The following is a 14017-nucleotide window of genomic DNA, read 5'->3' on the forward strand; positions in this document are numbered from 1 at the left end:
CCCCTACGCCAGAGCCTCCCATTGTCCACGCTATCGATCAGGGTGCTGAGCCTCGTTAAAACCCCTTCTCCGGTTAATTTTCCTCTTGTAAGCTCCTTTTGGCCGGCAAATGTGGGATGGACGGTCACAGAAGCGGGGAGGGTGGCTGGCCAGCCAAGAGTCTCCCGCTGAGATATCGACGGACCTGTCACAACCCATTTGCGCCTCGGGGCATCTGAAGGGGGCTGCATTGCAAAGAAATGTCCCCGAGTTGAAAGCTCCCCACTGAATCGACAACCGGTTCAGTGTTTGGGGGGATTTCGTCGTCCCATTTCATCTCTCCCCTTCCCCTCTTCCAGCGACAGCTTTGGAATCGCCACCAAAGCATCCTTAGTTTGCCAGTTCCGTGGCTGCATTTGAAGATTGCTTCAGTTTGCAGCCAGGAACTTTGGACGCTCATCTCCAATCAGGTGATATTTGGCTAATAATAATAATTACTATTCTATAATAATAATAATAAAATTGTCCAGTAGCACCTTAAAGACCAACATGCACATGAAAGCTTATACCAAGAACAAACTTAGTCTCATAAGGTGCTAATGGACAATTTTTTAATTTATATATATATATTGACTGCATCAGAGCAACACGGCTACCTATCTGAATCTAGTACTATTGCAGTGGTACCTCTGGTTACGTACTTAATTCGTTCCGGAGGTCCGTTCTTAACCTGAAACTGTTCTTAACCTGAAGCACCACTTTAGCTAATGGGGCCTCCCGCTGTTGCCACGCCTCCAGAGCACAATTTCTGTTCTCCTCCTGAAGCAAAGTTCTTAACCCGAGGTACTATTTCTGGGTTAGCGGAGTGTGTAACCTGAAGCGTATGTAACCTGAAGCTTATGTAACCCGAGGTACCACTGTATTATATTATTATTATTCTTTGACGATCACTCGTAGCTGAGTAAGATTGTCTTCGATAAACACGGTTTTAACAATGAGTCTGTAAGTGACCATGGAGGCCAATTCTGGATCCCCACGTCCTTCCACAGTGGGGACATAAGTTTCCAGGCAGGAGTAGATCCCGGTGAGGGTTTGCCAAGCGTGTCTTCCTCTTAGCACGTTTCTCCCTTGCGTCCTGGGTTCGAGTGTCTTCAAAGCCCAGGACACCGTTGGCAAAGGCTGTTCTCCAACTGGAGCACTCGCAGGCCAGTGTTTCCCAGTCATCAGTGTTTATACTACATTTTTTTAGATTTGTCTTGAGAGAGGCATTTGAACCTCTTTTGCTGACCACCAGCATTATGCTTCCCATTTTTAAGTTCGGAATAGAGTAGAGACATCACCTTGCCAACAAAGGTCCGTATAGTCAAAGCTCTGGTTTTCCCAGTAGTGATGTATGGAAGTGAGAGCTGGACCATCAAGAAGGCTGATCGCCGAAGAATGGATGCTTTTGAATTCTGGTGCTGGAGGAGACTCTTGAGAGTCCCATGGACTGCAAGAAGATCCAACCTCTCCATTCGGAAGGAAATCAGCCCTGAGTGCTCACTGGAAGGACAGATCCTGAAGCTGAGGCTCCAAGACTTTGGCCACCTCATGAGAAGAGAAGACTCCCTGGAAAAGACCCTGATGTTGGGAAAGATGGAGGGCGCAAGGAGAAGGGGACAACAGAGGACGAGATGGTGGGACAGTGTTCTCAAAGCTACCAGCATGAGTTTGACCAAACTGCGGGAGGCAGTGGAGGACAGAAGTGCCTGGGGTGCTCTGGTCCAGGGGGTCATGAAGAGTCAGACACCACTAAATGACTAAACAACAACAAAGTTCCAAGTCTGGGAACCTCTGCACTCGATGATCCTCCATTGCAGGGGGTTACACTCGACGACCCTCTGCGATCCTTAGGATCCCTTCCTATGATTCTGTGATTCTTTTGCCTGGCCTGGACCATCCAGCAATTCAGCCTCGTTGGATAGTCTGCGAGTTTTAGTGTTAGGATAGGGGGAGAAAAGCTCTTTCCTGTAGCTACTTGGTGGTGCATCCTTTTATAAACCACTTCTTCCTTGCCTTTTCCCCAAATTTAAAAAAGCCCCAAACCCCACAGCCCTTCCAAATAGGGGAATCGCTACGTCCCCCCTGCAGGACTGTAGAAAGTCATGTTGATTCACAGAAGGCCAGCAGTTGGGAAGGGGGCAATCTCCCAGCTCGGCTGTCCCAGTAGTGGGGTTTTTTAGAGGGGACCCCCCACTGTGAAGCATTCAGGATCCTTTCGTTCAGCTTAACCCCCTCCTCGCAGCCACGAGGCCGTTGGGGTCAGGGGTGATCGGGAGTGATCGATCCCACCTTTTGAAAGGCAATTTCATTCCTATAAAACTATGTTTTGTTCCCAGACAGCCGGAGCAAATTGTGAGGGGTGGGCATGGTCATCTAAAAGCGTAGAGCACGTAAAAAGGGTTTTTTTGGAGTGGGGTGGGGGAGCTTAGCGAGCCAACGGATCGATCAGGAATCGGGAAGCTGATTAGAGGATGGAGGTAAGCTCTTTAGCGAGCCACGTCCGAAGGGTGCAAAGCTATTGATCTCCTGAGCACATCTGTGCTCTTGTTAACTAATTTTTTTTTGGCAGTTTTTACTATTTGCACCCAGGGCGGATGTTTGCTTGTTTCAATGCGCACATCTCGAATCCGCTCTTCCCGGACCAGATCTGTGAGCCCCAAAGCGCTGTTCTCCCTCCAAGCTAGTTCTCCAACCAAAGAACATGTGCAAAGGCCCTTTTCTGGGCCAAACCACATACCAAAAAAAGCCATGAAAAATGAATGCATGGCTGTTTCGATGGCACTATCCGGACATGGAAGTTAGTGTGGCAAATATCAGTCGCTGATGTTCACATTTTTGGCTTGCCACTTGCCTAAATCCATTTCTTTATTAGCATCTGTGATCTTGTAGCTTATTTTGGAGAGGTTTACAAAAAGAAAGAAAAATCAGTTCTAAGATGCTCCCAGGCCTCAGGTTCACAATCTAAAGACAATGATGCAATATGCAAGAAACATGGGATTGAGAGGGAGGGAGAAAGCAAGCTCACAGGCACATAGAATTTTATGATGATGTTACGGCAAAAATCTGGGTGCGAGGCTGCTCTGCCACCCAGCTCATCGGACTAAGTCCGTGGGTCCCTGCGGAGGAAAATGAGCTCAGCCGGAGACAGGAGCAAACTGCAGAAGATCCAAGTTTATTGCGCAACAGGTTCAAGGCGAGATTGAACAGTGAGAAAGGGGTGACATGAGTTTTTGAAACTCCCTCCATGTCCCAGAATACAGTGCAAAACACGTCATGAATACATCACAGAAAGGTGGGGTTACACAGATCAGCACTTCAGGAAGGTGGGGGGTTACACAGATCAGCACTTCAGGAAGGTGGGGGGTTACACAGATCAGCACTTCAGGAAGGTGGAGGGGTTACACAGATTAACATATGGAGGAGGGAGGGGGGAATATGCAGAGCTGGAGATATGCACAGATAAACACTTCCTGGGGATGAGAAAACAATGGTCCCAAATATGCATAGTCTGCCACCTGACATTGCCTGGAGGAAAGGCTGATCACCTTGACACCTTGCTGGAGGGATTATGCTGGACAGGGGAGGTGTGATGGAGTCCTAGAGTAATTGAGCAAACTGGCACGCTGATTTTCTATGAATTTTATAGATTTTAGTCCCTTTTGACATTGACAATTGGAAATAAATTGATATATTGTAGCGAAGAAGAAGGTGAAGAAGACATGCCCCCCCCCTTCCGTAACAATGATAATAATGATTTATTATTTATACCCCACACATCTGGCTGGGGTGGAGACGCTCCTTCGGGTATACTGGGCCAATGCCATTTAGGGCTTTAAATGTCAGCACCAACACTTTGAATTGTGTTTGGAAACATCCTGGGAGCCAATGTAGGCCTTTCAGGACTGGTGTTATATGGTCTCCACTCCCAGTCCCAGTCTGGCTGCCGCATTTTGGATTAGTTGTAGTTTCCAGGTCACCTTCAAAGGCAGCCCCACGTAGAGCGCATGGCAGTAGTCCAAGTGGGAGATAACCAGCGCATGCACCACTCTGGCCAGACAGTCTGCCAGCAGGGTCCTCTCTGTCGTAAGCATCATCACACAGAACAGGGAGGTGTTCTTTGCAAACCCTCCACCGAAACCGGGTGGTTTCCCCAATTGCTTGCACATCTGTGGGCCTCCACATCTCCCGGTGCCTTGGTGGGTTCGCATTTTGACCATCCCATGCTGGCTGAGGAGGAAATCGTCTCTCCAAGCCCTCTCCACGCTTGTCAGACCTTGTCAGCGTCCCCAGCAAAGAAGTCATCTCTTTTTCTGCCCCTGTACCCCCCCCAGCCGCCGAATGCAAAATCCCCTCTGCAAAGAGGGTGAGCCTGGATTAGGGGCCTCGAGGTTTTGCTGTCCTGGCTTTGCCTAAACTCAAATCCCCCCAGTCTAATATCCCTCGTGCTGCAAGATCCCAAAAGCACCTGGACTAAAATGGTCTATCCAAAACTTCACTCTTGTGGTTTATCACCACAACAGCTACTCACTTTGGGTTTTAGTAAAGCGAACCGTCTAATTTGTCAGCGCCAGGACATGGGTGGCGCTGTGGGTTAAACCACAGAGCCCAAGACTTGCCGATCAGAAGGTCGGCGGTTCGAATCCCCGCAATGACGGGGTGAGCTCCCATTGCTCGGTCCCCCTGCTCCTGCCAACCTAGCAGTTCGAAAGCACCTCAAAGTGCAAGTAGATAAATAGGTACCGCTCTGGTGGGAAGGTAAACGGCGTTTCCGTGCGCTGCTCTGGTTCGCCAGAAGTGGCTTAGTCCTGCTGGCCACATGACCCGGAAGCTGTACGCTGGCTCCCTCGGCCAGTAAAGCGAGATGAGCACCGCAACCCCAGAGTTGGCCGCGACTGGACCTAATGGTCAGGGGTCCCCTTACCTTTACCTAAATGATATCGAGCGTCAGAACAGCTTGGCCACAATAAGGAAATTTTGCCCATGGCATGACTATTTTTCTTCCCATTTCCATCTGGCACCTGATCTGCATGACCGAGCAATTCTAAAATATAGATGTGCTTTTACTCTCGCAAGAGAGAATTTGGCTGAGCTCTGGTTCAGTTCCTACTAGATTTGGGGAGGGGTGCAGGAGGAAAGTTGGGGGGGGGAGAGGTCGGAGTTTGACACGTGCCCCTCGCTTACAACCCCCCTTCCCCCAAATCCCCCAAGCTGTTAAATAGCAGAGGATGAACAGGACCTGGGAGTTAGAGCCATGAAGGCGCGGGAGTGAAGAAGGAAGAGGGAAAGAAAGAGAGATCTTGCGAGTTGGTGAGTGGTTTATGTGGGGTGCAAACCTGGAAGGAAGTGTTCCGGTTTGCGAACTTTTTCTGGAAGCCGAACGTGCTCCGTTTTGAGTGCAATGCTGAGGTCTGTCTTTTTTTCCTATTTATTTTGCGTTTTTGTTTTTGTGGCTCTTTTTCATTTTGTTTTTGCGACTGCGTGGAACCCAGTTCAGCTACTGGTGGATCGATTGTGTTTATTGCTTTCATTTTATGGATCAACGGTCTCGTTAGAAAGCAAAATCCATGTTGAATTGCTGTTTTAGGGGTTGTTTTTAAAAGCCTGGAACGGATTAATCTGTTTTGAATTCCTTTCTATGGGGAAGCGAGCCTTGGTTTTGGAATGCTTTGGTTTTGGAATGGAATTTCCGGAACGGATTAAGTTTGACAACCAAGGTACCACTGTGTGTATGTGTGTTTGTGTGTGATCCTAAAAGAAAATTATTATTATTATTATTATTATTATTATTATTATTATTACAGTGGTACCTCTGGTTGCGAATGGGATCCGTTCCGGAGGCCCGTTTGCAACCTGAACAGAACGCAACCTGTGTCTGTGCGTGCTCGATTCGCCGCTTCTGCGCATGAACGTGACGTCATTTTGCGCATCTGCACATGCGCGAGTGGTGAAACCCGGAAGTAACCTGTTCCGTTACTTCTGGGTGGCCGCGGGACGCAACCTGAACATGCTCAACCTGAAGCAAACGTAACATGAGGTATGACTGTATTATTTTATTTTAAGAAGACCTACTCCCTCTGAAAGGGACGCAGGTGGCGTTGTGGGTTAAACCCAAGAGCCTAGAACTTGCTAATCAGATGGTTGGCGGTTCGAATCCTGCTCCTGCCAACCTAGCAGTTCGAAAGCACGTCAAAGTGCAAGTAGATAAATAGGTACCGCTCTGGCGGGAAGGTAAATGGCGTTTCCGTGCGCTGCTCTGGTTCGCCAGAAGCGGCTTAGTCCTGCTGGCCACATGACCCGGAAGCTGTACGCCGGCTCCCTCGGCCAGTAAAGCGAGATGAATGCCGCAACCCCAGAGTCGGTCATGACTGGACCTAATGGTCCGGGGTCCCTTTACCTTTACCTTTACTCCCTCTGAAGCTGTCTCTTGCAGACTTTGCCAGGTTCTTTGGCTAATACATTTGCCTCCCTCTATTCTTCTAGACAAAAGAGGACCATGTACCATATAACTGGCAGCGTCGCTTTCCCGCTGATTACCTCTCCGTCGCTCCTGTATGCAGTGCCACCCCCTCTTCCACAAGCTCTGGGAAGGTGCTGCTCCCCCTTTCCGCTGGCACCCTCGACTCAACTCACGCCTTTCTGCGCTGTCCCCGCCATGGATCACCTGGCAGGTAAAAGGGGCTGGGCCGGCTGCCCTCCAAGGTGGGCTGTTGGTTCTGCAAAACGGGGTTGTCGGGCGGTCGAGATCCGTCACAGAACTGTAGAATTGTAGAATTGAAAAGGGACCCCCTGGAGTCATCCAGCTCAACCCCTGGGGATGCCGACCAAAGCGTCCCAGACAGATGGCCCCTTAGGAGAAACGGGTCTTAAATCTGCACTCTGCACCTGCCTGCCTTCTTACTTACAAACAGCTCGGATAGTGGCCCTGCCTGCCTCCCATCTTCCTCACCCTTCTTAGTCTCAGCGCTGCTCCTTGTAGTAATAATAATAATAATAATAATTTATTATTTATACCCCGCCCATCTGACTGGGTTTCCCCAGCCACTCTGGGTGGCTTCCAACGGAACACTAAAATGCAATAACCTCTTAAACACTAAAAGTTTCCCTAAACAGGGCTGCCTTCAGACGTCTGCTAAAAGTCAGGTAGTTGTTTATTTCCTTGACATCTGGTGGGAGGGTGCCACCACCGAGAAGGCCCTCTGCCTGGTTCCCTGCAACCTTGCTTCTCGCAGGGAGGGAACTGCCAGAAGTCTCTCAGGAGAGGGACCCCGGTGTCCGGGGTGGAGACGCTCCTTCAGGTATACCGGGCCAAGGCCATTTAGGGCTTTAAATGTCAGCACTAATACTGTGAATTGTGCTCGGAAACGTCCTGGGAGCCAGTGTAGGTCTTTCAGGACCAGTGCTATGTGGTCTCCACACCCAGTCCCAGTCTAGCTGCCGCATTCTGGATTAATTGCAGTTTCCGGGTCACCTTCAAAGGTAGCCCCACATAGAACGGATGGCGGTAGTCCAAGCGGGAGATAACCAGAGCATGCACCACTCTGGAGAGACAGTGCGCAAGCAGGTAGGGTCTCATCCTGCATCCCAGATGGAGCTGCCCTGGACACAGAATTGACCTGCACCTTCATGGACAGCTGTGAGTCCAAAATGACTCCCAGGCTGCACACCTGCTCCTTCAGGGGCTCAGCTGCCCCATTCAGGACCAGGGAATCACCCATATCCGCGGACCAGATTGAGAAGGCAATTGGGCCGGATCCGGCCCCCGGTCCTTCGTTTGCCTACCCACGCCTTAGCTTAATACTAGACGGACCAGGTTTTCCCACCATGGTCCAGGCTTGCATTTCTTTCCCTCTCCCTCCTCCGCAAATAATAATAATAATAATAAAAGCCTTTTGCACGTGCACAGAAATCTTCCAGGACCTGCACTATGGCCTACTGCAGAGGCGCCGCCGGAGCCGGACCGTCTTTACGGTGCAGCAGCGAGAGGCTTTGGAGAGCGCGTTTGAGCGGACCCATTACCCAGACATGGGCACCCGAGAGAGGCTGTCTGCCTTCGCCAACCTGCCCGAGGCTCGCGTACAGGTAATTTGGGGGGCGCACCCTCGGCGGAGAGGGAGGTGGGGAAATTCGACTCGCTTTCCCCAGCACCTGTCGACGTGCTGCAGCGAAGGCAGGTGTTTCTCAAGTCTGCCTCTGGGGCAGACCCGCGTTTTCTGGGTTGCTGGCGGTGAAATATTTCATAGGGGAACAGTTAGGGCCAGAGGCGTCAAGTTGCAAGGGTGATGGAGGAGGGGACCAACGCTGCACACATGACCTTGCGATGTCCCGGTTTTTTCTCCTTCATAGAATCCTTTTTATTAAAGGTAAAGGTAAAGGGACCCCTGACCATTAGGTCCAGTCGTGGCCGACTCTGGGGTTGCGGCGCTCATCTCACTTTACTGGCCGAGGGAGCCAGCGTACAGCTTCCGGGTCATGTGGCCAGCATGACAAAGCCACTTCTGGCGAACCAGGGCAGCGCAAGGAAAGGCTGTTTACCTTCCTGCCGGAGCAGTACCTATTTATCTACTGGCACTTTGACGTGCTTTCGAACTGCTAGGTTGGCAGGAGCAGGGACCCAGCAACGGGAGCTCACCCCGTCGTAGGGATTTGAACCGCCAACCTTCTGATCGGCAAGTCCTAGGCTCTGTGGTTTAACCCACAGAACCACCCGCGTCCCCATCAATTACCATATAGGATATATTCAACAACAACAACAACAACAAAAACACCGGCTATTTGTTCTTGACAAAGGACAGCTGGACATATAAAGGGCCCCCTTACCTTCAGTAACTCAGGGCCTCATCAAACTGAAATCTGGCCCTGTCTGGGATTATGATTGAAATTAGGATGTCCCTATTTTCATTGCAGAAATGTTGGAGGGTACGTGCAACCCGTTCGCTTGGGAGCAGGGCTGTCTTGCAAAAGAGCCCTGATATTTCTGCAGGGGTCAAACCCTGACCTTTCCCCATCCCTGTAATTTGCCAGGATGAAAGGTTTGGGACCTTATCATCGTTCCCTTCAAAAGTCAACCTCCCAGTTTACGATAGGGGCATTCCTGCAGGTAATTGTACGTTCTGGCTGGCACTTTCATTTAACATAGCACTACCTCTCAATTTTCCATTTGCCTCCCACACACCCAAACCTCCCCCCCCCCCGCCTCCGCACCAGCAAGAGAGGATTATTCCACTGGCCATACTGGTTTATACTTTGGTATTCTCCTGGGACAGAGCTAGGAAGGTAACAGACTTATCCTCAGCTTAAAAATTTGGCACATAGGTGGCCCAGCGGGGAGGTGGCTGCAGTCTGCGCCATTCTCCCTGAGCTGCTAGCTTTCTGCAAATCGGGGAGTGCCGCTGTTTTGTGCATTCAAGCACACTATCCTTCATAGCAAATGAAGACTGGGCTGTCTCTCTCCTCTCCTTCCTCTTCCTCTATCAATAATAATAATAATTTATACCCCGTCCATCTGGCTGTGTTTCCCAGCCACTCTGGGCGGCTTCCAGCAAAATATTAAAATACAATAATTCATCAAATAGTATAAGCTTCCCTAAACAGGGCTGCCTTCAGATGTCTTCTAAAAGTCAGATAGTTGTTTATCTCCTTGACATCTGATGGGAGGCCGCTCCACAGGGAGGGCACCACCACCGAGAAGGCCCTTTGCCTGGTTCCCTATAACCTCGCTTTTGGCAGGGAGGGAACTGCCAGAAGGCCCTCGGAAGATGGACCCAGGTGTCCGGGCTGGACTTTGGGGGTGGAGATGCTCCTTCAGGGATACTGGGCCTTTGAGGCTGTTTAGGGCTTTCAAGGTCAGCACCAACCCTTTGAATTGTGCTTGGAAACGTCCTGGGAGCCAATGTAGGTTTTTCAGGACTGGTGTTATATGGTCTTGGCGGCCGCTCCCAGTCCCCAGTCTGGCTGCCGCATTCTGGATTAATTGCAGTTTCCGAGTCACCTTCAAATGTGGCCCCATGGAGAGCGCATGGCAGTAGTCCAAGTGGGAGATAACCAGAGCATGCACCACTCTGGCCAGACAGTCTGCGGGCAGGGAGGGTCTCATCCTGCAACCCAGATGGAGCTGCCCTGGACACAGAGTTGACCTGTGCCTCCATGGACAGCTGCGAGTCCAGAATGACTCCCAGGCTGCGCACCTGGTCTTTCGGGGGCACAGTTGCCCCATTCAGGACTAGCGAGTCCATCACACATGCCTACCCCCTGTCCTCCAATAGGCCAATGTAACACTCATTCTTCCACCCAGGTGTGGTTCAAAAACCGACGGGCCAAATTCCGCAAGAGCCAGCACGAACCGAAGAAGAAGCCCCCCAGGATCGACGACCCCCCTGGCATCCTTGCGGGAGGAAGAGGAGCGACCGCGACGGACCGGCGCCATTTGGAAGCACCTCGGATGTGGACCATGTCACAGAGCGCTGTGCCAGGGAAGAAACAGCTTGTCGTCGCCGTAGCAGAGGACCACACGGACGCCGCTCCGAGGCCTCTCCTGGGGGGTGCCCAAGCAGTTTCTGGTGCTGCCCCCCTGGACCCCACACCCCTGCAAAGAGAGACCAGGAGGATTTGGGACTGTGGTGTGGGTCTGCATTGCCCTTGCAGGCTTATTGGCTGAGCACGTAGGCGAAAAGAGTCTGGGATTTCCCCATTCACAACCTGCATAATAATAATAATAATAATAATAATAATAATAATAATAATAATAATAATAATTTATTATTTATACCCCGCCCATCTGGCAGGGCTTCCCCAGCCACTCTGGGTGACTTCCAAAAAATATTAAAATATTGTAATACATCAAACATTAAAAGCTTCCCTAAACAGGGCTGCCTTCAGATGTCTTCTAAAAGTCTGGCAGTTGTTGTTCTCTTTGACATCTGGTGGGAGGGCGTTCCACAGGGCGGGTGCCATCACCGAGAAGGCTCTCTGCCTGGTTCCCTGCAACTTGGCTTCTTGCAGTGAGGGAACCGCCAGAAGGCCCTCAGCACTGGACCTCAGCGTCTGGGCAGAATGATGGGGGTGGAGACGCTCCTTCAGGTCTACTGGACCGAGGCCGTTTAGGGCTTTAAAGGTCAGCACCAACACTTTGAATTGTGCTCGGAAACGTACTGGGAGCCAATGTAGGTCTTTCAAGACTGGTGTTATGTGGTCTCGGCGGCCGCTCCCAGTCCGCAGTCCAGCTGCCGCATTCTGGATTAGTTGCAGTTTCCGGGTCACCTTCAAAGGTAGCCCCACGTAGAGCGCATGGCAGTAGTCCAAGCGGGAGATAACCAGAGCATGCACCACTCTGGCCAGACAGTCTGCGGGCAGGGAGGGTCTCATCCTGTGTACCAGATGGAGCTGCCCTGGACACAGAACTGACCTGCACCTCCATGGACAGCGGTGAGTCCAAAATGACTCCCAGGCTGCGCACCTCGTCCTTCGGGGGTGCAGTGACCCCATTCAGAAGGCCCCAGTTTATTTTAAATATTACAGTGGTCCCTTGGTCCTCAAACGCCTTGGTCCTCAAACAACTTGGAACCCAAACACTGCAAGCCCGGAAGTAAGCGTTCCGGTTTGCGAACTTTTTTCGGAAGCCGAACGTGCTCCAGTTTGAGTGCCACTCTTCTGATTTGTGTGTTACGCTGAAGTCTGTCTGTTTTTGCTATTTATTTTGCGTTTTTGTGGCTCTTTTTTGTTCTGTTTTTGTGACTGTTCAGCTACTGATGGATTGTGTGACTGCAGTACATTGTTGATTGCTTTCATTTTATGGATCAATGGTCACGTTAGATAGTAAAATTCATATTAAAGTGCTGTTTTAGGGGTTGTTTTTAAAAGTCTGGAACAGATCAATCCATTTTGCATTACTTTCTAGGTGGGCAGGAGCAGGGACCAAGCAATGCGTGCTCAAACTGTGGACCTTCTGATCGGCAAGTCCTAGGCTCTGTGGTTTAACCCACAGCGCCACCCGCGTCCCTAACTGAAGAATGTAGATTCCTCCAAAATTATAGGAAGGGCTTTCTATGCCAGCTAAACCATTTCCTTCATTTGGTGCAGGGATTTTTACTTTCACTATATAAAGGGGACTCTCTTATTTTTCCCCCACCCACATGTGCGCATCACTAATTGTTTTTCCAAGAAGTGGAGACGAGGGAAGAGGGAAACAGCTTCTACGATGCAGTGACTGTTCCTGGAAAACCGGGACACACTCGGAGGGGATGGTTGTTGTTGTTGTTTAGTCGTTTAGTCATGTCCTCCTCTTGGTGACCCCCTGGACCAGAGCACGCCAGGCCCTCCTGTCTTCCACTGCCTCCCGCAGTTTGGTCAAACTCATGTTTGTAGCTTTGAGAACACTGTCCCACCATCTCGTCCTCTGTCGTCCCCTTCTCCTTGTGCCCTCCATCTTTCCCAACATCAGGGTCTTTTCCAGGGAGTCTTCTCTTCTCATGAGGTGGCCAAAGTCTTGGAGCCTCAGCTTCAGGATCTGTCCTTCCAGTGAGCACTCAGGGCTGATTTCCTTCCGAATGGAGAGGTTGGATCTTCTTGCAGTCCATGGGACTCTCAAGAGTCTCCTCCAGCACCAGAATTCAAAAGCATCCATTCTTCGGCCATCAGCCTTTTGGAGGGGATGGTACTATGCATTATGAAATGAGTGGGGCCACAGCCTCCAAAAAAGAGGAGATTGCGAGAGCTGCTAATTTGGGGAGAATTTGGAAAGCCTTCCTGGTGATGAGTCAACGGCAGGCATGTGGGAAAGGTTTGCTGCTGCTGCAGGCGGTGAGTTGCAAATTGGCCCATGCAAATTCCTGAGTTCGCAGAGGAGGCAGAGGTGTCCTAACCTGGGCTTGGCCAGGAGGATACACTTCCTCACTGTCCAGTTATCCTCCGGGATTCTGAACCGCAACAGGGGGCAGGTCCCTATATATATAATTTGCCCTGTGTGCCACCAGCAGCCAGCAGCCCAGGACTGCTCTCAAAGGAAGGATGAGGCCTTAAACAGAGCCTTGCGGCAGGAAAGGGTTTCTGCTACCCAGCGAAGGATCAGCGAGGGGACAATTTCCCCTGTCCAAAGAACACCTGGGTGTGCTTTTTTTGCGTATTTCGCGTTTGCTGCTGAAGCTGAGCGATGAGGGCCAGATCGGGGACCGGAGTCGAGGCTTCCGGCGAGAAGCAAGAAAAGCCAGGTAAACCCCAATCCACACACCATTGCTTCACACACACACACCCCACAGAACCATAGCTGTCAACTTTTCCCTTTTCTTGCGAATATTCAGAATAAGGGAATTAAAAAAGGGGAAACATTGACACCTATGCCCAGAATTGATCTCCTGCTTTCGTTTTGGCTCATGTCCCATTAGTGCAGGGACGGGGACTTCCGAATGCAGCCCTCGGGACCTCTCTATGCGGCTCTCAAAGCACTCTGGGCTTTCTTTTCTTTCTTTTAATTTTAATTTTAGAAAAACTTTTTTTTTTTAACACACACACACACACACACACACACACACACACTTGTATACTATAAACCATAATCAATATCAGTACCTTTATAGGGTTGCCTGAACCTCTGGTTTAGACCACAGCACCAGCCGCAGTTTACTGCTCTTTCTTAATGAGAGGCGAGGGCCGAGGCCGTGAGAATTCCCTTCCATCCTGACAAGACTTGCCTTTAGAGCAAGAGTGAAATCTATCAGGTAAAAGGACCCCTGACCGTTAAGTCCAGTCACAGACGACTCTTGGCTTGCGGCGCTCATCTCGCTTTACTGGCCGAGGGAGCCGGTGTACAACTTCTGGGTCATGTGGCCAGCAGGACTAAGCCGCTTCTGGCGAACCAGAGCAGCGCACAGAAACGCCGTTTACCTTCCCACTGGAGCGGTACCTATTTATCTACTTGCACTTTGAGGTGCTTTTGAACTGCTAGGTTGGCAGGAGCAGGGACTGAGCAACGGGAGCTCACCCTGTAGCAGGGATTCGAACCGCC

General features: G+C 50.6%; 1 protein-coding gene across 1 annotated transcript; it reads left to right on the forward strand.

The window, feature by feature from the left end:
* Positions 1-6518: 6518 nt before the first annotated feature.
* LOC309332798 (uncharacterized protein) lies at positions 6519-10675 on the forward strand (the record flags this gene model as incomplete). The annotated part of the gene is made up of 3 exons (XM_081845966.1): positions 6519-6689; positions 7925-8100; positions 10313-10675. The coding sequence occupies exons 1-3, from the start codon at positions 6674-6676 to the stop codon at positions 10673-10675; spliced, it is 555 nt and encodes a 184-aa protein (XP_081702092.1). The 5' UTR covers positions 6519-6673.
* Between the last annotated feature and the right edge of the window lie 3342 nt (positions 10676-14017).

The sequence above is a fragment of the Podarcis erhardii genome (genome assembly GCF_964252035.2).
Source record: "Podarcis erhardii genome assembly, chromosome: 18".
Taxonomy (NCBI): domain Eukaryota; kingdom Metazoa; phylum Chordata; class Lepidosauria; order Squamata; family Lacertidae; genus Podarcis; species Podarcis erhardii.